Here is a 24,991-nt window from a genome sequence, read left to right on the forward strand (position 1 = left end):
GGATTCTGTTTGCAACCTCTACCATTTATTCTCTACCTCATAGAATCAGTTACTGTTTATAAAGGAAATGCAACAACAATAATTGTAAATGATTATAAATGTACTTATATTTTTTCTCATCAACAATATAATAAAATTATTTTAAACAAGGACTTACTGCATACAAGTTTTAGTTTTATATTTTAATAATCAAATGATAATACTACATTCATTGGGTCATTATTTGGCTAATTAAATATATAGGTATTAAGTGATTGAGACTAAAGGTAGGCAATTAAGTTGACATTTTGTATCCTATTAACAAATCTTTTACTAAACATATGCTAAGTGTCATTTTTCTTTTTATGATAATAGAACTGCTAATTGAATGATCCTTAGCTTTCAAGTAAATTTAAATTGCAAATGGACTGCAGATTATTTATATTGCCCAAATTTTATAGCCAAAATGAACAGCTTGTTTTTATGAATAAACATCTTACAAGTAATGACCACAGTAAGGAACTGTTGTTTTCATCAAATATCCAGATTTTCAGAGATAAACTAGGCATCAAGTTTATATTATTTTTCATTGTCTATATAATTGAAATTGAATTCTGTAAATCTTTAGACAGTTCAAGTTGACTTTTGTGCTGATTGAAATATACATTTCATTTTTTTTTCTGAGGAATTTTGGACATTTTTCTTTTGTAGATAAAAGTATGAACAAAAATATAAAGTTAATAAAATTAAAAACAATTAATCATTGAGGTATAACAACATATTAAATATATGTGAATTGCTTTTGGTTCTTATGTTACAATATATGACTATGAGCACTAATAAACTTGTGTCTATCAACCTCTGTGTGATTACTCTGACTATGTCAATAGTGTGTGATAAGTTCTGCATAGAGCCAAAAATTAGTGCTCATAGTCATGTATTAAATGATTTTAATCTCATATTGTTTCAGTTTGGTCAAATTAATATGCATGGACGATAAATGATGTAGAAAGTTAACCAAAGCATTTGAAGTATTTCTAAAGTTTGTAGCATTTAAAATTAAATTATTTGAATCAGTGGTAGTAGCGTGGGTGTTAGCTGCCCGGGGCAGAGGAAAATTTTGCCCCCCTTAAATAAAATACGGGGAATCCCTACAAGTCAGTACAGATGGTGTTGTCAGTCGCTACAATGAGCAAGATGTCATTATTATACATTTATTTAAAGAAAGGGGATTCCCCAGTTTCATCACAGAATAAGTAATGAAAAATTTAGTGCTCATTTCAATCGGTCTGAATTGTAGGTGCGACAAAAATATGAAATGAAATTGTTCAAATTTTTACAAGATATTATTATTTATTGTGAAAAAATGCTGCCCCTAAAAGTGCCGCCCGGGGCGGGCCACCCCTGCTGCCCCCACTACGCTACGCCACTGATTTAAATAGATCTGTGAATTAATTAATCTCAAGTGTTGTATTGACAAGATCACACTCATATCATTTCATATCTATTCTATTCTACAGTTCTTTACAAGCTTAAGTTTAATAAGATTGGTGTTATTTTTTAAAGTTTCAAAAGTACAGTATTGTTTATATCAGTGTTTCTCAACCTTTTCTCATTGCAGACCAGTAAAATTATCCATAATTTTATATGAACCAGTAATTGTATGTGACTATGAATTATGCTTATTTATTAAGATTATACATGCTTATCTAGAATTACTGTATGTAGTAAAATACATACAGTAACTCTAGATTGCAATTTAAATGTAACCTATAATCAACTGTGCCAGCATCTGTACAGTCAAATGTTGTTTTGCAGACTGGTAAAATTTTGATTGAGAAACACTGATTTACATTAATATTTGAAATCTATTCAAAATGTTAATTATAATAATCTATACCAACTTAAGGAAATTGCAGATTCAAATTAATGATATCTTGAACAAAAGTTCTTTATTGATAAAGGCAATGTTTTTTATAAGGGAATGTATTCTAAAAATCTGCACTCATTTCAAAGTTATTTAAAATTCATTATTTTTTTTAAAGTTTTTTGAGTACAGATAGTTTATTTAATGTTCAGGTTATATGATCAGGATTGACTTCAATTTGAACTTAGTCTTAACCTACTCCATTAACCTCTAGAAGTGATCAGCTTTGAAGTTTGGCCCTGATCTTTCACAGATTCAACTTTCCAGCTATTTTCATAAACTTCTTGCTTCAGTTGGTACCAAAATCTCTTAATAAGTCTCAGTTGTAGAATGTTTGGAATGTTGGCTTCAGAGGAGCTGTATCAAATTTAGTAATAATCCAACTTGGTAACTGTGTTTTGAGCATATTAGGCAGTGGCCATGTCTGGCCATATCCTTGATCAGAGGAGTAATTCTTTAAGTACAGAGTTAGCCTCTTCTGAATGCATTTGTTGTCATACCCTTCTTTGATGATAGAAAGCCATGATGGTGCAGTGAAGATCTCTTAACATCCCTTTGAACTGATTATCAGCCAAACCAGAAGCTTTGGCAAAAATTTGAGTGTTGTTTGAATTTGACTTAAGGATCCACATCTAGTCCATTTTTGATGAAATAGATTGTTACCATCACATTTGCTTCTATCAAAAGTGAAGTAGGACTTGTTATCCATAACCATATTGAGATTGTTTGATGCCTTCAAGACTCCCTCAAGCAGCTTCTGCAGAAGGGTTTTTTGCATAGAAAGTTGCTATATCATGCATTTTGGAGCAGACATTTGCTTCTTGAGAGTCAGTTGACATTCCTTCAGAATCCAGCAAACATTTCTGCATGAAATTTTGAACTTTCTTCCCAATTTTCTTTTTTTTAATTGGTTTCTTCAGTCAGTTTATTCCTTTTTTGACCCTTTCCCATTCCTCTTTCTGCAAGATTCCCTTGCTCTATCTACCCTTGAAATGATGCTGTACACTGTATACTGTGGAACTTCCATTGCAGTGAAATGTTTAACTGTACAAAATTTCCTACTTTTGTAATTTTCAGTATAAAATCTACCAATTACATTTCTTTGATTGAATTTGTTTAATTTTTCTATTTTAAAAATGGAACATTATTTAAGTACTTTTTTGAGAAATGGAATCAAAAACATTCTAGAATGTGTGCTGTCTCACGCACATGTGTAATTATTCAAAATTATTGGAAAATACTATTGAAATTTTAGCAGAATTTTAGGATACAGACCTGGTATATTATAATATTTGGTATATTAAAATAGCTGTTTTTATGATTAAAAACATATAATATTTATTTCTATAATAACTATGTTTAAAACTTTTTAAAATGCCATTTAACATTCATTTATTTTAAATCTGTTAAATCATTTAAAATAACAAAAATCATTAGTAAAGAAATAATGCTACAAGTCAAATCTAATGATAATTAATAATGAATATTTTTTTGTTTATTTTATTATTTCATTGTTACTACAGGATTTTTTAAAGAAGAGACGTTATGTCTGGGATATCTTTCCTGAATTTTATATAAAAATAATTTTTCTATCTGATGAATGAATGCTATTCATGAAAACAGTTTTAACTCTTTCGAAAAATTTAATATTTTGTTAGCTTAAGCTTATTGAATTAATAATTTCTTAATTCTTAATGCTAGTTTAGGTACTATTAATTTGATGTTAAGATAACATGCTCCGATTCAGATATATATTTCAGTACATTTCAATTTAGATGATTTCTTTCAACATATTGTTTTGTTGTTACTCTTTGTTAGATGTGTTTGTTAAAATCTAAGAAGATTGAATGTTTATATTTACTTTGTCTGTACTAGAGGCAGATAAATATTTATTTTAAATAGTTGTAGAAAAATTTTGCTAATAAAATATATCTAAATTATATAAGCATTTAAACCAAAACAAAGCATCATTTTTCAATGGTAAACATCTTTGAAAATTAAGCTTTATTTTGTATCAAATTATAATTTAGATACATTTGCTGATAAAATAAATATCTAAAAATGTATAAAATAAATATTTATCCACCTCTGTTACAGACAAAGTAAAACATCTTTGAAAATAATAATTATTTTGATTTATGCAATGAAATTTACATTCGATTACTTTTTTAGTTATTACACTTATTGACATAAGTGTTTACATTATCAAATTTTATAATTTTCTTTGAAAATAAAATATAAATTTGAGTTTAAAGAATATTTTTAGAAATTTTTTTGATATTAATATTTTAGTAATGTAGAGATAAATAATTTAATATAGTATTCATGTAGTATGATATATATTCATATCAAATATCCTTTTGTCTGTATTTTAGATAATCGATTAAACATTTGATTCAAATGTTTGAACCAAATGTTTAATTGATCATTTAATAGAGTATTATTTGGGTTTTTTTAAAGATCTGTTTATTAAATATTTAAGGTTTTTCTATTTTAATTTTTAAACATTGTTTCATACAATTAAAATATGTCTTGAATTTACAAGTTAAGAATTTTGTTTAGTTTTGTTTATAATGTAAATGTTTTCTTTTCTGTGCAATAAGTAAGTAGAAAAAACAAACGAAACAAAAATTTTATCATTTTAAGTATAAATTAATATATTACTTTCCCAGTTGTTATGAAATATAACAGAGGGAAAGTGTGGCAATTGGTCAAATATTGCTTTTCCCTCATTATTTTGCATTTCTTTTGTTTTGACATTTTGATACTCCACGAGCTGAAAAATGTAAAGAAAATCCTTATGAAATTGTGTGATATGTGTATTTGTGTGTTTGCACCTATTTAGTATTATATCTTGGGAGTCCAGGGACCAAAAATTTTGAAATTTGGCGGTAATATTTCTATATGTGAGGGATTGATGCTATTATATTTTGGGAATTACAAGTCAAAAGGAGAAGATAGGGGAGTGGGTCAGACTTAATTAAAATTCTACTTATTATTGGCATTTACAATTTTTTTTAAACTCTCCCCTACTCAAAAATTGTCTTTTATAATAATTAATATTATAAAAAATTTAATTTTTAATAAAATCTCATAACAAATGGTGTCACATAATTTTAACTTTGAGCCATGCTCTTAGTGTTTCCCTCTATAGTAATTCATTTATAAACTTATATATTGTTTTGAAAACTAGAGAAATTTTTCATAATTGAACAAAATTACTTCTTTTAAGCTTTTTTTATTATTTTAAATTTTATGTCATAGTATAATTGAAAATTTTCAGACTAACTTTCTTAAGGTACTTATTCAATCAGATACAAAGAATTTATAGATACATTGAAAAGTTTATACAGTATTTATGAAAGATATAAAATAAATATTTTTTGTAAAATTCAACTTCAAATTCTAAGATATGTTTTTACATAAACTTTTCTTTAGAATATTTGATGTACCAGTACATATATATATTTTATGTTATAAAGCAACTTTTATTTTTATATGTCTTTTTAAATAATGAAGGCAATTTAGATGCTGTTCTCAAATACAGAATGTTTGTGCATTGACATACTGTGTTAAAATAGTTCTTTTGCAAAAGATAAAAATAGATCTTGCCTGATGACTAGTGTTGTCCTGAATACTGCATCTGTTTAGATCTGTCAATAATGTAGTTCAAAGAGAAATATTGTGTCGGTCTGAAGTGATTTTGTAGCTATCAAAAATTACTTTGTAGTATTATTTATAACGACATGTTTACTGATTCCTTTTTATCATAAAAATAAAAAGAATAAAGTTTTCTTATTTTTATGAATCTCATTTAGAATTGTTAAATAATTTTTTTACTATAGCAATGTTTTATATAATGGGTATATACTACTTGATAGATATAATTATTTTGCATTTAAAATATGATTTTTTTTTGGAAAGTAAAATATACTTAATTTCATGTATGAATATAATAAAATACTAAAAAGTTATAAAATTAAGGAGTCCTTTTTGTAATTTACTTATAATTTATGTTTTTTTGTTTTAAAATATCTTGAAAAACATAAAATTTCAAGTCTCACTTCACTCTTCCTTACTATTAGCAATGAATGTTTAAAGTGAGAATTCTATAATGTTAAGGTCCATTTTGTAATGCACTCACACTCAAGATAATTGACAAAACACAGTTTTAATTCAGATCACATAAAAACTTTTCCTTTTTTACAGAGTTTTTCCCATTCAAAATTGAACGTAAAATGATTACAAAGCTTCCAGAACACATACAAAATAAATAAATTATCATCATAAATTAAGTGCACAAATAAACATATTCAACAAGAATTATAAACAAAAGAAAATTAAAAAAGCAGACGGAAATGTGAGAAGTCAGTATCCTATGGTGGGGAAATATTTACATCTCCCTTTAATAAATCACTCTCTTGAAATATCTCGAAAAAGTTTAATTGTAATTAAAATACAAAAGAACTTAATTTTTTTACTGTTTTAGTATTTTTTTTTTTTTGTTTTCATGGAGTTGTATAGATCAAAACAGGTACTTGTATGAAAGAATAATGCAATATTATTTCAAGTTTTTGATGATAGAATAATTTTCTAAGTGATTATTAGAAATTAAGAAACTATTGAAAAGTTGTAGTAACGTTATAAGTAATGTTTTTGAATTTATATTTATAAAATATTCTTTTTGATTTTTAATTTAAAAAACCTGTATTTATTTTATTCTTATTTTGTTTTAGACTGGCAAACACTTTCATCAAACATCATTATTGATAAAAGCTTTCAATTACAAATTTCGATTAGAATTGGAATTGAACATGTAAGTATTTTGAAAATTTAAAAGTTGTTTATTTTTTTTAATTGAGTAAATTTAAATATTTTATATTCACTTTTCAATTTATTACAATTATTATTATTATTTTAGTCATTGAAAATGTATTTTAACACTTTATTAGTAAATTTTTTGATGTTCTTTAATTAATTTTTTTTTTGCTTTAATTTATTCTACAAATTTTTTACTTATTTTCAATATTTTTTTGTACTTTGTGAGTGTTAAAGAATTAATATTTGATATTGATAAAATAATGTATCAGAATTTTGAATTTCAAAACTTTTTAAATTGCTATTACTAAATGTCGTCAATTATGTTTTCATTTTTTGAATGTAAGTCTATAAAAAATTATTTTAAAGTAAAATTATATAAATTATTGAATAAACACTTGAAAATGAAATAACTTACTAATACATACACAGTCAGAAATATGAAATAATACTTTAATGAAGAAAAATTAAAAGAAAAAAAATAATTTTTGCAATTTTTTTTCCTGCTTCTCAAGTGTTATTCTTTGTTTCACTTTCGGCATTATATATTGATTTAATTGAAAATATCTCTGTTAAAAAAAAATAATACATGCATTTTATTGGAAAATATTTGCTAATATTTTCATTTGATATTACTTTTTACTTTTCTTTTCAAGTTTGAATGTTTGTAATCAGACTCTTAAAATTTCAATATTGAACAAAAAATGGAATTTTTTTACATGTAATGATAAAAATTTCATTTTAGAATTTTAACTTTAAATTTTTATTAATTCGGTTGCAAACAAGTTATATTCAAGCCAGAAGAAATTTTTAATTATATCGAGGGAGTATTCACAAGCATTTTTTTAATATATAAAAATAATTTTTATTTTTAGTAAGTAAATATTGATAATACTTGGAATTACAAGAAGCAAGAAATATAGCTGTTATTAAATTTTTTTTTCCAGTTACATTACTTTGTCATATTGAGCTACTTAAATAATTATAACGGAAAGAATATAATAAAATATTATGAAAAATTGAAAAATTGTTATGAAGCATTTTATTTATTAAAAACTAATTAATATTATTAATTATTTCAGTATTTATTTTGATAATAGACAATATCATATACTTATGAAAAGACAATTTTATCCCAAATAAATCTTTCTTTAAAACAGCAAAAAGATATAAATAAAAATAAAGGAAGACAATTTATATAAAACCATTTAGATTTAAAAAGTTTACAAAGAAAAAAACAAAACCCATAATTTAAATATAAATTTTTATGTTTAAATTATTTTAAAACCTGTCTGTTTTATTTCATAATGAAGTGAATATTTGCTTATTATAGTTTGTCTTCAGTTTAGAAATATATGTACTAATAATATATGTAATAATATTAAACATAAAATAAAAAAATAAATACTAAATTAAAAATTAAATAGTTATAGAGTATTTTGTAAACTGTGGACCATCTTTCATAAACAATTCTCCTACCAGTGGCTTTCACTATCTTTAATAACAAGGACCTTCTGAACTCCATGAGTGTCCCCAGAATGTACTCTATTCCCATCACCATCCAAGGAACAGTACATGACTTAATACAGGGATGGGCAACCCGCAGCCCTCAGGCTGCATGTGGCCTGCATTGCATAAAATGTGAACAAATATATCAGTTTCCCAGCTTAAGGAAGTATGCAGCAAAAATTCAAACGTTATTTTCTATAACTTATATACCATACGTGAATAGTTTTTAAATTTGAATTTAGTAAAAATTAGAACAAGAAACTGGCTAACAGACACATCGAAACTAATTTAAAGCTAGCAGTGACTAATATTTAACTAAATATTTCCATTATATTACGTTTACATCAGAAGCTAAATTAAGTATACCTATAATAATTTATAATTGTATGTGAATAAATAATTGTGATTTACTGGCATTTTTTAATATTTTCTCTTGTATGCAGCCCGTGTCAGTTCAAAAGTTTTGAAATGTGGCCCTTACATAGAAAAATGTTGCCCATCCCTGACTTAATATATATGGGAGCTACTTTAAGATCTCTCAGAATATAATATACAATATCTTTACCTAGATGATTTAGTTAATGTACAATAGGAACAGGCCAAGATTTCACTGTCAGGAACAGACATTTCATTCAATATGCAAAAGCCCTGGAAATATATAATTAGTATATTAATCAGTATGCTGAAGGTATTCCATTAACTCTACAGATCATAACATGCAATCTTCTACATGTAGGACATGGTTTGAGATCAACACTTCATAACTTGAAAGGCTAATTTTTTGTCACATATATCTGTATCTTTACTGATTTTTTTACTTTCTTGGCTTTGTTATATATAACAGAGGAAAAGTATGGTGATTGGTCAAAAAATGATATTTTGAGATTTTTACATATTGGACTCAGCAGACATTGAAACATTGAGAAATGCAAAAAAGTGGGGATTTTCTATATGTATGAATGCTAGTGTCCCATGTGGGGGGAAGCATGATTGTGTTCATTCACTTTGAAGCTTTATAATTACTATGCCTTTTGTCAAAAATTTCCAAAATTTTTACAAGTAGGTTTGTGTATTAAGAGGATTAATGCTATTAAATTTTGGTGGTTAAAGGTTGAGAGAGTAGGGGGATAAAGGGAGGTCGTGTGTTGTATCTAGAGTAGGGTCGGACTTAATGACGATTTTACTCATTTACAATTTTTAATAAAATCCATCCCTACCCTCAAAATTAAGCTTTTTGCCATTTTATAATAATTAAAAATATAAAAAGCTTTCTAATAAAATATTATAACAGATGGCACCATCAAAATTTTAAATGTTGCTGGATTTTGTTTTCTTGTTTACATTTATTTCTAACTTTTGTTTTTTGTCTGCCCTTGAGGGTTACATATCTTTAATTTGTAATTTAATATTTTTATTATTTATTTATTTTTATTGTTTACTGTATTTATGGTATTTATTTATGTATTTATAGTATTTTATTTTTTGTTTTGATTTAAAATGTTTGGTGTTCCCAAAACTTATGCTTTATTCTTTTGCATTCTAAATAAATTGTTGGATTTATGATGTTTGATGAAATCTTTATAAGCCTGAAGATGATTTTTCAAGAAGACCTAACATTTTAGGTTTTTATTGAAAAAAAACAATGCTGTTAAAAATGTTGTTACTTCTTAAAAAAGGTTAAAAGGTTATTGTAAGTGCGTAATACAGAAATTATAAATTTACATAGAGGATTAAAAGTGTATTATATGTTAGAAATTTTAATTATGGTAATTAAAGATAGGTTGTAATTACTTTAATAATAATTATAATTTAATTAATATTAAATGCATAATTACTTAAAGAGAGAAAATACATCTTTGAAGAATACAGTATATATTGACTGATTCAGTTAATGTATTTTAATATATTAAATGCCTTTATATTCCCCTAAGAATACATTTTTCAATTTATCTGAATTTTATTGCTTTTATTTATTTAAATTAAAAGGAAAGATATTTTTGTTTGTGTGTATTATCAATTAAATTGATATATATATTATCATATTTCAATTTTATGTTCATAAAAATATAAAAATGAAATACCATAAAAATAATATGGTTTAGACATTGACCATTTTTCTGATTTTAAATTATATTAAAATATTATGTTAATTAATTTGATCATAAAACAAACATCACAAATCTTGAAAAGCTATGTTAGCTTTTATTAATATTCCAAATACAGTATTTACAAATTTTATTTATTTACGAGTATTAAAAATAGCTTTATTTAAAAATGTATACATTGTTAATTTGCTATTTTATCAGCAAGGATGATGTACAAATCATTATCAATGCAGATTTTAATGTGATGTATTGATCCTTTATCAGAAGAGTAATGTGAAGAATTAATAAAATAATTTTGAAGACTATAATGCAACTTGTTTGTTAATCCTACATATTTCTAAAAACATTTCATACGATATACTTATTTAAATGAAGTATCATGTTAAAAATCATAATAATAATTGGAATGATTTATAATTCATTGATCTGACATTGCTGCTTGATAATAAATTTTGTTATGGATGCATTAAGTTCTACTGAATATCATCTGTGTTCCCATATGAAAATTTAAAATAAATAAAATATTAAAAGTATTGTTATTTATATCCATTTCTTGTATAATAAATTATTAAGTAACGGATGTTACTTCTGTGTAAAGCAGGTAATCACTGTTTTGCATTAACTGTGTGTGCTTGTTCATTTTGTTGAGGTAGAGCTCATAATGTTGAAAATGCCAAAATTTTTCAGTGCATATGATTGTTTTGATAATTCCAATGAGCCAAAATGCAAATATATTTCATTTCATCAATTTCTGTTTGTTAGAAAATATAGTCATAAAGAATGACTTATCAAAGTGAAAAGGGAAAATTTCCATCCTATTATACTGTACTTCATAAGTTTTTTTTTGCATTTTGAAGACGTTTTTTGAAGTGGAAAAATATCATAAATAGCAATAAATTAAAAACTAATTCAATTCCAATAAAATTTATATTTTGAGTGAGTGCTAAACAGTGAACAGCGAGGTTTTACACAATTCTGTTATGGCAAACATTATCAGGAACTACATTAATGTACATTGTAGTCGCGTCTAGAATGTTGCAAGTTCAGGTAGCAGAACATCAAGAGGATATTGCCAATAATAAATATTACCGAGGTGGTGCTATGACAAAAGAATATTATTCTTATGGAAAAATCTTTATATTGTCACCCTGCAATGCTCCTACCATTGATATTCTGCATTTATGGATAAAATTATTTAAACAATTTACATTGTAGGTGCTCTAAAGATCTTTACACTTGGGGATTTATATCTTTATTGATAATTTTGTATGCATCTCATTTATATTAGACTGAATATTTGATATTCCAACCTCATGCCTTTACTGAATTTAAAAAAGAAATGTTGCATTTATGTTTTATTCTTATGTTTAAAATTTGTGTTTGATTTTTGCCTGATGTCAAAGGCTGTATGTCTTTGAAAGTACTTGCAATTTTTAATAAATACATGTTTTTAACGTCAATTAGGTGTGATTTCTCTCCCATATAACATTCCTAGGGTAAAGTGAAAATTGTTTTTTATCAATTTGTTTATAATTGATAAAAAACAAATTTCACTTTACCCTAGGAACTTTTGATTTGCTATTATTGTTTGTTTCTAAGAATATTTCAAAAGAAAAATTGATGATGTTAAACATGCGTTATAATTTAAAAAGTGAATTCAATATAGTAATATTTTTTAAACATTTAAAATTGTATTAGTTAATTTCTAGCTTTTCACTTGAAGTCTTATATAATTTTTTTGTTGTCATAATCTTCTAAAAAGAAGGTGGTGTTGCAAATGTGTATTTACATAATAAAGACATTGAATCAGCAGAACATTCATACATGAAATAATCTAAATGTTAGAATTTTTAATATATTAGCATTATTAAAAAGTAAAATGTATTATGCATAAACCAAGTTTTCAAATATTCAATATATATGGTAGTTAAGCTTATAACATTAGTAATTCTAATGACAACCCAGATCATTATTTTTAAAAAAATTTTAAATTTATTTGATGTCGGGTATACAATATAAGAATTCGGTTATTGAACAAATTTCAATATTACTTACTGTACCATTCATAGAAATTATATAGCTGTTGGATTATATAGCAGTTCTATTCAAATAATTGCTGTAGCCACTATTTCAAACTGAATATTTTTTGTGGTTACTATTTGAGGACAATTATTTTATTTATTTCATTTCCACATATCTGTTTGATGTCTGTTATTAATAAAATAATTAAATATTTACTTATAAAAGTTTTATTTTTAAACTAAAACGTAGTAAGGAACTTTGACCTGAAGTTGGTTTGTGAATCTGTCTGAAAATGTTTTTCTTTCTATTAAATATATTTGTTGGAATGAAAAGTTTGCCTTATTGATTTAATGTTTATTTTTAAAACAAATTATACTTGAAATGGAAACTCTTATGTTTGTAATGAGTGTTACTTTCTATATACCAGTAATAAGAAAAGAATGAAGAATCACATACTTTATATTGTACATTTTATATACAGCAGAGTTCTATATAATGTAGAGATACATTCTGTGTTATAGGAAATTGCATTATTAAGACATGCATTATCAGAGAATTGTATGCAAGTTTAAACCTAGACCTAGAAGTTGAAGAAGAAAACATACCTCTGGAAGACACAATTAGAATTTTGTATGTGTACTAGTTGCAATGTTTTTGCTGCATTATACAAATTCACATTATAGGGGAGTACATCATTGATACAGGAGTTCACTGTGTTTCATTTTCTGTTAAACTTTGCTTGTGAAATAAATAAATATGGTACCCAGCTACCATAGTTTATGATAGGAAACAATGTAAAAGTAATAAATAAGTTTTCAGAGATTGATGGCTATTATTTCAACCTTTAAGGATAAGGTGTAGTTATTATTAGAAGGTGCAGTTACTATTTGACTAAAACTAGTATTTTTTTTTTTTTTTTTTTTCATTTTTGCTGGTATTTAACTACATATTCTGAAGACTTTGATTTGTTTATTTTACTCTATACAACATCAACATAACATCATTAATGAATTTTTCTTTATAGATTGTTCTTTTGTTTTTAATTGTAACTGTGTAAGTGAAAAATTGCTGTTTTCACTCAAATGCAAATATACAAACAAAATAATAATGGTTGAACTAACTGTAAAGTTAAATCAATTAATTTTAAGAAAAGAAAAGCTTTTTTTAAAGAAATTTATATTTAAACAATATAAAGAAACTGCACCATTAATATCTACTACTTATAGAATACTAAATATACTCTAAAATGTACATTTGAGTAAAAGTTATTAACATTAACAATGACTTGAACAGCAATACAGCCATTTTATTGGTTGTATTTACCTGCCAACACATGAGAGTGATGATGTGCAAGTAACATCCACTAGTTACTTACATTATTAAAATCTTTAATGCTTGATAATAGGATATATTTTCTGATTAATCCAGATACGTATATTTATTATCTGAAAGGAGCACTGTTCAGTATTCTCAAGTTAATTTCTAAATAGTCTATTACAACCAATATTTAATATTAATATCAGTTTTAAAACAATAATCTTAGAGTAAACAAATAAGAAAAAAGAAAAGATAATTTTAAAAAAAATTTAAATTAGAGAAGTAAGAGATTGATCAAATTTTTTACACGGATAATTTTTTTTTATTATTATTTGAATTTTTAATATTAAATATTTTCTGCTTCTGTTTTTCTGTTCAGTAATTGATTAAACATTATAATGCCAAATCTAATTAAACTGCATTTTAATAAAATAAATTTTTACTTTCAGATAATAAAGTAAAAAAGATTTTTTTTAATGAATATGTATTCTAAGAAATGAAACAAAAAAATGTAAATGTGTATATATATATATAGTTGTAGAAAGTGTTGAATCAATAATTTTTTATGACTTCAATTAATTCAATGTAAGATTTTTATCTAAATTCACTTTTTTGTTAAAGAAGATAATTTAGAATTTCAATTTTCCTAATAATTATTTATAATTTAAATTTTTTTTATTATTATTCTGCAAAAATTAATAATTACAATAAAAATTCACTTTGTTTCCAATAATGCTTTGGTGTGAATTAATATACCTTTAAAATAATTCTTTATTATCTTTTCTAATTTTTTTTATTACTCTAAATTTGATTACGTTTTCAAAAATTGGATTCTTTTTTTCTCATTTGAATAAAGAATTATTATTATTTCGGCTGTTAAAGTAAAGTTAATGTTGTAATTTTAAGAATTTAAATCTGATATTATACTTTAATGAAAATTTTTTTATTCGTAAAAATTTTAAATTAATTGGTCTTTCTTAATTTTATAAAAATGACAATATAAATTTGTAGAATCAAAAATGAATAGCAAATATTTTGTAAGTTATTATTAACAAAGCATTTACCATAATATTAAAGTATTATATAATTAATCTATATCTACAATATGAATTTTTATTTTTTAGGTATCTTTTGGCACCAAACCTTATCCAGAAGCATATCTTACCTGAAGGTGCTTGGCAAATTTCCACTCAGGTTCATAAAATTTGGTTTTTAACAATGTTTTAGTTAATGGTAACAGATTTCTTATAAGAAATGCTTCCATTTCTAAAAGTAAATTCAAATTTTAAATATTTTTGTGCATACTTCATTTTTATTACCTTTAGAATTTGTTTTCAGGAAATAGAACACTGTTATTACCATGCAATTATTAAAGATTATCCAGGAGCCCTTGCAGCATTAAGAACTTGTAATGGTGTTAGGTGAGTATATATATATATACTTTTTAATCTTTCAAAATTCTAAATGTTTGTTTGCTATGCACTTCTAGGTCATTCAACCAATTGCTATGAAACTCAGCAGTTATGTTAACATACTTCTAACTTAGATAACGTATTACATACCAGCCCAAAATATTGATTGAATTTTTATATATCGATTTAATTGTTGTCTATATTCAACTTGCTGGCTTTACATGTAGTGCCATTTGTTGGCAAAAGAATTTTTTAAAATAATAAACTAAATATAATTTATAGAAAAAAGGATATAATTTAGGAAAAAAAAAATTATACAGTCAAACCTGTTTTTATGTGGTCAATAGGGACCGCATAAAAAAAGTCTCACATAGAAAATAACTCAAAACTGTATGAAATAGAATTTATTGACAACAGATGTCAGCACTTGACTGCATTGTCTCGTCTATCGTCTGTTTTACATATTTTTGTCCAGGTGGTGTTTTGTTGACTTAAAAAATAAATTATTTCATTTTTTGCATATTCATGCAATAATATTAATATAATAAGTTCATTTATGCTATAATAAGTCAACGTGAGACATGACAAATCACACAAGACTAGTCACCAACTATACCGCACAAATAAAAAATCGCAGAAAAAAACCGCACAAATAAAAAATTGCATAAAAAATTGCACAAAAAAAGACCACATAAAAACAGGTTTGACTGTATTCTCTTAATTACTACGATAATGATGTAGTGCGAAGTAGATGCGCTATATCATTACTGAAATGGGTAGCATGTATCACTCACCTGCATGGAGTTGAAAATGTTACATTGTGAAAACTATTATATATAAGTATTAAATTTTCTACATTTAACAACTGAGTTTTTTCATTTCTGAATGGTACTTTTTTAATTCTAATAAGTGTCCACCAATGGTCGAGTGGATAAAACCACTGAACACCAGTAGTCAGTCATGGGTTTGTGCCTCACCAATGGGCTAGCCACAAGGAGTTTACCCGGTTTTCTTCATGTTGGTAACACCTAAATAGTGGCTAGTTTTCCTTAAAAGTTCTCCCATGAGGCATTCTCCTGGAAGTTCATCCATACATGTCACATTGCAGTAACCAAATAAATCAAACTAATAATTTTTATATAAGCTTGCTATTTATGAAGACATACTTTTCACATAATTTATAGGCATTCTAATAATGTTCTCAAAATGGATTTACATTTTTTGAAATTTACGATTAATAATGCTGGATGTAACAATTACTGTGACAGGTACATTATAAACCCAGATAAAGCCAGGTGTAACAAGATAGTTATTCATATTTGAATGTTATTCAAAAAGAGATTCGAACAATTATTATTTCTAACAGAAGTATTGATAAATTTTTTTATGAAGATCATTATTATCGTCTTTGCTATCATATTTTGTATGAATAAATTTTTTCTTTTATAATATAATTACATTCTGATTTTCAATACTAAAGGAATAATAAAATACTCCACAAATACTTTAAAAATTGCATTAGTGAGAAGCCAGGTGTTAGAGAGTAAAGCTCTAAACCCCTTTGATTGGCGTCGGGTTGGTAAAACCCACTCACTTTGTCACTGGATGGCTATGAGGGCTATAAGTCAAGTGGGGAGGTTGCGGATAAGTCGATAGGGTGACTGTTCTCCAATGAAAGACAGGTTACCATGTTAACAAATAACAAAAGTTTAATGAATACATAGTTTAATCTCCTTTGTATTTCCCTTATGTCTACGGTGATAACTGACATAGTAAATATTAAACACTAAATACATCGCTACATACAGAGCCAAATATGTCGCTTGTGAGACTAAGAGAGAGAGTTTACGATAACTGCATAATATCTCATGTAGACAATCAGTTGTCTTCGAATTCAGTTCTTCCAAGGTCAGCGAGACACTCGGGGATCTTCCTTGGAGGTTGCTTCCAGAGGAGGGACAAAATTGCTGATGTAAATATTGGTGAGTGGAACATCGTATATGGTTCCTCGAAATCTGTCCACCCTGACAATCGAGTTTGAGCCCTTTTTATCTTCCAGAGTGTGGGAGTTGAATCAGGTGAATTTGATTTAATGTGGTCTAAGGTCGAGATGTGTCATTGCATTAGCCGAAGCGATCAGATCTGACTCTTTTTACCATATAAGGCAACAAATTTGTCCTTAGATGTCACCATCAAGGTGTTTTGACTCTTCTTACCTCATAATTTAACCAATTTTGATGTTTCTCTCCATTAATAACCAGATGTTTAGCTTTATTTTTAATACTTATCCAAAACATCGTTAAAATTTGTTGATTTGTACAGTTATTTGATGTTCTTTATCTATAGGTTGGAGGTCACTGGAACTGCCAGGTGGTGAGAAAAGAAAGTGGGTTTTTCCCCCTTCACAAATTTAACTGTGCATTAATTTTTAATTTAATTAATTTAACCAATTAATTGGTTCAGAATCTCACACATTAAACTGTTTAATTTCTGTTTTTGGTCATATTTAATCAACCTTCTTCAAGATAAATATATAAATGACAGTTGCATTCCAATAGCCATTCGAATGTAACCATCATTTGTTTTATATGTTTATCTCAAAGAAAGTGGGTTAAATACAATCAAAAATGTTAGAAATTAAATGGTTTAAAGTGATTTTCAAGGTATTTGTGGAATTGTAAGAATGTGAAGTGTTTTACTATTAATCACTGCATTTTTTAGTTGTTCCAAAAACAATGCTAAAGACATCATCTATCACTGTTGTTGTTTGTATTAATAAATTTTTACCATATAGAATGTTATATAGATACATTATATATACACCAGATTCTTGCTAATTTGACCATTCCTTGCACAGAGAGTGCCAGATTAACTAATGTTGAATTACTATGTATAGTCCTAAAGGTAATGATGTGATCTTTTGCCCTTCAATACTGATTCTGTTTGGAGCTGTGCTGTTTTTATTGTTGTAAAACTATATAGCAATACAGTAATTGTAAGTTTAATTCTTTATTAAATTTAATGTTGTGAGTTCATTCTATGTATTTAAAAACATGAATAAGAGATAAACATATTATGATGAGGGGATATGTTGGATAATTGAGAGACTTGATTAGTAAGGGCTGGATGATACCATAATGTAATATGTCAGATATCATTAAAGTTGATTTTGATATGCAAAATTTTTTAAACTGCAATCAGTTTTATTTTTATTCTTCTTGGAGTATATTCAGAAATTTAAATAGAAATATTCTCTTATGGAATATTTTTGTACTTCAAAAATATCGGAAATTAGTGCCATAGTAAAATAAGTAAATATTTCAATAAAAGAAATACGATAATTTAAAACACTTACTTTTCATTTCTTTTTAAGAAAATATATATTAATCCAAATATTTGAGGATGAAAAACATCCATATTCAAGAATTGAAACATGAATAATATAAAATTCCACTTAACTTTTGAATGAACTGATTCTCAGCAGAGATGTAAATTTTTGAGTGTGGGTCAACTCCATCACTGATGGCTTGTGTAGATTTAGCAAAAGTAGTAATAGGTTACCATAAAATTGCAATAGAAAAAGATCACTATGTGGTGTTCTATAAAAGTGAGGCAGTACGGTCCGCGAATGAAACGTACAGAAAGGACTCTGCAACGACTACAATAATAGACAATGTCCTTTTATTCCACTTAGAACAAATAAGATTTCTGTTGTTAAGGAATCCCAACTGACTTACAATTCGAGGTGTTTCACACAGGGGACTCTCTGTCTCTAAACAAAGCACAATGGTGTGTTATTTTTCTACCACGTAACAATCAGTCCCTCGTAATTGCGTGACTAACCTAACTTAAATCTAGCTTAAATCTAACTTAATATTAAGGAAAAATAAGAAAGACAGGATAGCGGGAAGGAAGAAGAAATGGAAGGGATGATTCACCCGGGGTTTTCTCTTTCTTCGGCGGATACGTACTTTGTGTATGATCTAGGTTTGACGATAGTGGCTTTCTTCACTATCCTTTCTTCTCTCAATTATCGGGGGGTCTCCAATATGCCGGTCTCTATATTTTGGTTCCTCACTAGACTATCGCAAACTTCTTTCCTCTCTCGGAAATCGCGATCGAGCCTCTCTCTTTTCGTTCTTCTCTCTTCATGTCTAGTCGAAAAGTGACCCCTCTCTTAGCCACTTTTTCCCCAGGCCACACTACCTGCTATTTGTTCCTACCGATTCTCAGAACGGCTAATCCAGCCCCACGGCGATAACGGTCATCTTGGAAAGTTTAAGAAAGAATAGACAAAGGAAAAAGAGGAAATTACAAAAATAAGATAGGATTATAACTATATACAATAAAATATATATATACAATATGGCCGACTGTCACAACTAGCAACATATTATTGTGCAAAGAACTGTCATATGCAAACCAGAGATATACAGGGCAATAATCATTAAAATAACAGAAAGGCTAAATAAGAACAAGTATTAAATTTTTTCATCTTTACCTTTTGGCTGTTTATGTAGTTGAGCATTTGAATTTCATATGCCTGTTTTCCGTTTTATCCAGTGGTCAACTGTTTGTAACTTTTTATGCTGTTTATTTTTAAACTTGTATAGGGTGTCAGTGGGAAATGATAGAAAGTGAGAGGCAGAAGAGCATTGGTTAGGAAAATACTATACCTTGCCTCCCTTGAGCCTACATCCCAGCTTAGAATTATTTGTTTGATTCTAAGGACTGTAAAAGATTCTATAGAAATGAGTTTTGCTTATTTTTGTTGAAGTCAATATTAAAGTAAAAATAGTTTTTGCAAATATTGAATACTTTTAAATCCATTCTTTCAGGATTTCAGTTAATCTAGCAATATATTTTTAAATTAAATTTGGTTTTTTACCAAAGTATATTATTAATACTAATATAAATCACACATTTATTTAAGAATTAATTTTATATTTGTGTGGTAGTGAAACAATTGTAATGATTAATTTAAAATAATTTTTAAGCAGAATTTTAGTATTTTATCATTAATGTAATTAAATATATTAAATTTCAGTGGAATTATCCATGTTGGTAATGAAACATTTGTTATTCATCCATTCTATGGTGGTGATCTTTCAGTGAGTATTTATTTTTAAATATTAAGTGCAAAATATTTTCAATAAAACTGTGAACTTTTTAAAATGGAAATCTATGCTGTGTTTGATAAGTTATTTTATATAAGTTGACATTTTAATCATACTGAAAGACTTTTTATACATCAAATGTTACATGTTTCTTTAAGACATTTGTATAATTATAGAAATTTTGTAACTTAATACATTTCATCTTACTGATCATTGTACTATGCAAAACTAACATTATGGTCTTACGATTGAATATAACACAATAATTAATAGCCAAAAAGACAAATAACATACTTTGGCTCCAATAATATTGTCCATGTATGCCAAAGTATGTTGGATTTTTTCAAATTATATCTTGAATAAATTTTTAAACAAATTTTTCTTAAAGATAAGCCAAAGTCACCAACTTTTATAAATATTGATAATCAGAAAATTGATTTTAAAGTTTATTAACTAATTTAGAAGCATTTTGAAAGAAAAATTTGATGTGGAATGGCAACTGAAGCTGCAATGTTTGCATGCTAAGTACTTATGTTATTGATTACATTGTCCAGACTTCAATTTGATATTTATCTTTAGACAAATAATTTTTAAATTTTTGTATAATAGATGACTGGCTCTAGATAAAGACATCTCCAATTAGTGTAATGCTAATTAAACAGTGTAGTTAGGTAATAATTTCAAAACTGTATACATATCTGCAGTGGTGCACTCAGGATTTAATCTTGGGGAAGCTGAGCTAATTGAATAGAAAATTTACTTGTCAATTAAATAAAATTTCCACCTTATGTGATTGCTAATTCATAAGTAGTATAGATATAGAGGATATGACACAATATTAAAAAAAGAAAAAAGAATTTTAATTAGGAGAAGAGTTTTGGAAAATTTTCCAGTGTTTTTTTTTTTTTTTTTTTTTTTTTTTTTTTTTTTTTTTTTTTTTTGAACGGTGCCAGGGCTCCTTGGTCCCCCTCTGGGTGTGCCACTGCATATCTGGATGCACAGATCAACATGTATAGTGTAACTGGTAATGTACCCACCTGATATGCAAGATTTGTGTATTCAAATTCAATTTTGGATTAAATTTTCTTTTAGATATTTCTAAATTTAATTAAATAAAACATTAGTTTAGTAGTTTATTCAGAACACAATCTGAAAATGTATGTAGTTTGCCTGCAAGAAATTTAGTTTTTAGCTATTATTACATTTACACTAATTTATACCCTTGTTGTTTTATTTGTTATGTGTTTATTATTTAAATGCTTTTTACAACAATCTTAAATTTGTAAATTTTATTTGAAATGATATTCAAATTTGTGAAAATATTATATATTATCTTGGATTATGAGCTGTACTTTTTCTTTATCGTGTTTCCATTTGTGCCAGCTTCACACATGTTTTGTATGTTTTCAACTATATTTGAAATAACAAGAATGTAATTAAATAAATATTCAACAATTTATGATTTTTGTTTCTAGAGAAGACATCCTCATGTTATATATCGATATTTTGGGGAAGTCAAAGAAAAACATACTTGTGGTAAGTATTGCTTTAAAATAAATATAAAAGTAAAAACATTTTACCCTTTTATTGTTATAATTTTGTAAATTAATAAAATATAGATTAATATTTTTATTAAGAGTTTATCATACAAATTTGTAATCTCTCACTTTTTACTTATTTTTTTTTATTTTAAGTGCTTACTTGGCATAAACTTAATAGAATAATCAGTCATGCATCTTTCAATATTTTCTAATGTTTTAATTAGCTGTGTTCAGGAGAATAATGTAGAGCTAAGCACTTATATTAATTATCTTTTAACTTTAGTTTGTTATATCTAGCTTATTTTACATATGAAATTTATTTTGGTGCTAATAAAGTGTATATAAAACATGTTAATAACATTTATTCAAAATATGAAATTAATGTTAAATGGACTTTAGAACATACTGAAAAAATCAAGAGTGTATATCACATAGAAAACATATTTTATTGATTAAGATTGTTAAGCTTATTAATTTCTATAATATATTTGGTGTTGTTTAATTTAATTTTGTATTATCTTTTTTACAATGATCACACATTTTTCAGGTAATACAGGAATGCATGAATGGGGTTTTAAGCAATTTAGGATACATCCTGGAAGAATTAAAGTAAGAAAATAAAATTATAAAATAGGAAACTTATCTAATAATAATAGTTTAAGTTTTTCTAATAAAATTTTAATCTGTTATAAACAGAAAATAATTATTAAAATGTTAAAGTTGATAGAATATATTTTGTATGTTTCACGCTAATGCACTTCGGACATAACAGATCCCTCTTCATTCTTAATACCTAGATCCTTTTCAGAATTTGTAGGCATATGCATACAATTCATTAATTTTATAATAAAAACTTCTCAACTCTAAGAAAACCATATGTGACAAAAAAATTCTCCAAATGAGAACATTTTAGCCAGGATGCATAAACTTCAAAAGAAAATTTGTACTATTTGAAACAACCTCCATAAAATTGAATATAGTTTTTTAATTTAAAATTAGAAATTAAAATATAGAGTCACAAATCACACCTAAACACAAATCTAGCTAAATCTAACACCAGCCACAAATTTATTGGCCTTCTTCAGGAAAAAGTTTTTGGTGAAGTTATATGTAGTATAGAAATTAAAAATAATTAAAAATTAAAATATAGTTTCTATATAAGAGTTTCTACAAAATGGGACATTATAATAATTATTTAAAATGGCAGTTAAATTATTTTCTGATATTTTAAAATTACAAATGTGATAGGTGCATATATGTTTCCAAAAGTATTGAAAAGAAAGTTTTATTATCTTGGCAATCATACTTAATGATAGATTGTAACATTTGCAAAAAAAAACTTCAAAATTTTCTTAAAAATATATAAATAAAACTGAAATTATAACAGCTTCTTTAACAATACATTTTTATCTTTCTAAAATTATATAGAAAATAAACGTTTCTAGTATCTAAATTTAAAGAATGCTAAATATATTTAAAATTTGAAAGTTTTAACCTTGTCAGCTTGCATGCATTAAATAAATATTGTAAGCTGTATGTGTTTAATGTTAGAATAAACACTTTGTAAGCATAATAAAGCATATAAAGAACTCTAAGAAAACCAGATACATTATAATAATAAAGCCAACCACTGCCATATGCCATTGGGCTATATAACAGCTATATTATTTAATAACAAATTACTAAACAATTTGCCCTAGAGGGAGGCATTAGGTGCCATCTTGTAATAAATTTAATAATTACAGTTTATTATTTTAAGGAAATATTAGTAAGTTTTTCTAATATTAATCAGTTATAAACAGAATTTATTAAGGTAATTTATTATTAATATAGTCATTATATAGCTCAATGGCATACGACAGTGGTTGGCTTTATAGTAAAGCATAATTTATGAAAGATATATTAAATACTAAACTATAAATTTAATTCAATACAATTGATATTACTTGCAGCAATATCAAAATATTTAGTGAATTCATTTTTAATCTAATATAATTTAAAAATTTATTTTTATTATATAGCGAGATGTGAGAGAAGTATTCAAGTTTATTGAATTAGGGTTAGTTCTTGATCAGGCAATGGTATGTTTTTTACATGCATAAAATTTTTGGCAATTATTTTCAAGTATAAATTTCTAGATTTTAATATAACTTTCTTATTTTAGTTCGATAATCGAAATGCAACAAGATCAGAAGTTGTCAATGATGCAATTCAAGTTGTTAACTGTGTAGATATGGTGAGTATTTTTTTAACTTACTGTAACCAATATGGGTGAGGGATTGTTGCTTGTAAATTAAAAACTTCTTATATTTCATCTTCTGTTAATACCTTGTTTATTTTTCTGTCTTCTGATTTGAATCCAGTTAATGTTAAAATTAAGAATAAATAAATTTGTAAAATTTAATTTTTACTTGTTAACTCTCTGAGACTAAACTTTACTTTGGGGTCTGTTAAAGAAGCAGATCTAATTACTCTGTGGGTTAGTAACCAAGTATCTATCCATAGTAACCAAGAATCTATAACTGCTAGTATAATGGAAATATAATAAAATTTAAGAAAAAAAATGTTAAACAAATAATTGGGCTGCAATTTGAAAAAATGTAGATTTATAAATTCCCACTGTTGTCTATCTGTTTGTCTTTCCTTAATCTTGAGAATAGAGTTAGATAGATGAAAAAATATGAGATCAGATATGGAAAGCTCAAGGGCAGGAGGCCCCAATTAATTATACACAAACTTCCGATGCAAACCTGAAGCCATGTAATTTCAATTCAAAAATTTCCCTGAAAGGAGTTAGATAGATGACCAGCACGACTCGATTGCTAAAGGTAAAGTATGATGTACAGGGGCAAGCCACTACTAATTTGAAGTGGAGAACATATATTTTAAATTAAATAAATTTAAAAATATATTAAAATTACAGCCCAGCATTGTGATGATGTCACACTAAATAATTGCTTGTTTTTAATAAATGAGCAAAAAATGGAACAACAATGGTTTGTTACAATTAATAACCAAAATCAAGAACTCTTAAACTAGTATTATTTACTAATTAATTTAACAATTTTTGCAAATAATGTTTAACATTGAACAAAAAGTGTGTATTTACAAAAAAGTAATGACAAATTACTGATAACAAACTCTAAGTAAAATTATACTTCAAGAACCAAATTCTTTCTTATCACAGATCAACTCATGTATTGTTGCTAGAATACACCTCCTCTCTCTTCCACTTTGCTCCCAT

General features: G+C 26.1%; 1 protein-coding gene across 1 annotated transcript in view; it reads left to right on the forward strand.

The window, feature by feature from the left end:
• The window catches only part of LOC136987477 (disintegrin and metalloproteinase domain-containing protein unc-71-like), a gene marked incomplete at its 3' end in the record, with an annotated part of 118,699 nt that overhangs the window by 84,536 nt on the left and 9,172 nt on the right, over positions 1 to 24,991 (forward strand). The window contains 8 exon segments of the mRNA XM_067285211.1: positions 6,643 to 6,722; positions 14,802 to 14,871; positions 15,016 to 15,098; positions 20,137 to 20,200; positions 21,682 to 21,742; positions 22,295 to 22,356; positions 23,769 to 23,828; positions 23,912 to 23,983. Coding sequence (XP_067141312.1) covers positions 6,643 to 6,722; positions 14,802 to 14,871; positions 15,016 to 15,098; positions 20,137 to 20,200; positions 21,682 to 21,742; positions 22,295 to 22,356; positions 23,769 to 23,828; positions 23,912 to 23,983 — 552 coding nt within the window.

This window comes from Centruroides vittatus, unplaced genomic scaffold (genome assembly GCF_030686945.1).
Source record: "Centruroides vittatus isolate TY-2023 unplaced genomic scaffold, ASM3068694v2 scaffold_211, whole genome shotgun sequence".
In the NCBI taxonomy this organism is placed as follows: domain Eukaryota; kingdom Metazoa; phylum Arthropoda; class Arachnida; order Scorpiones; family Buthidae; genus Centruroides; species Centruroides vittatus.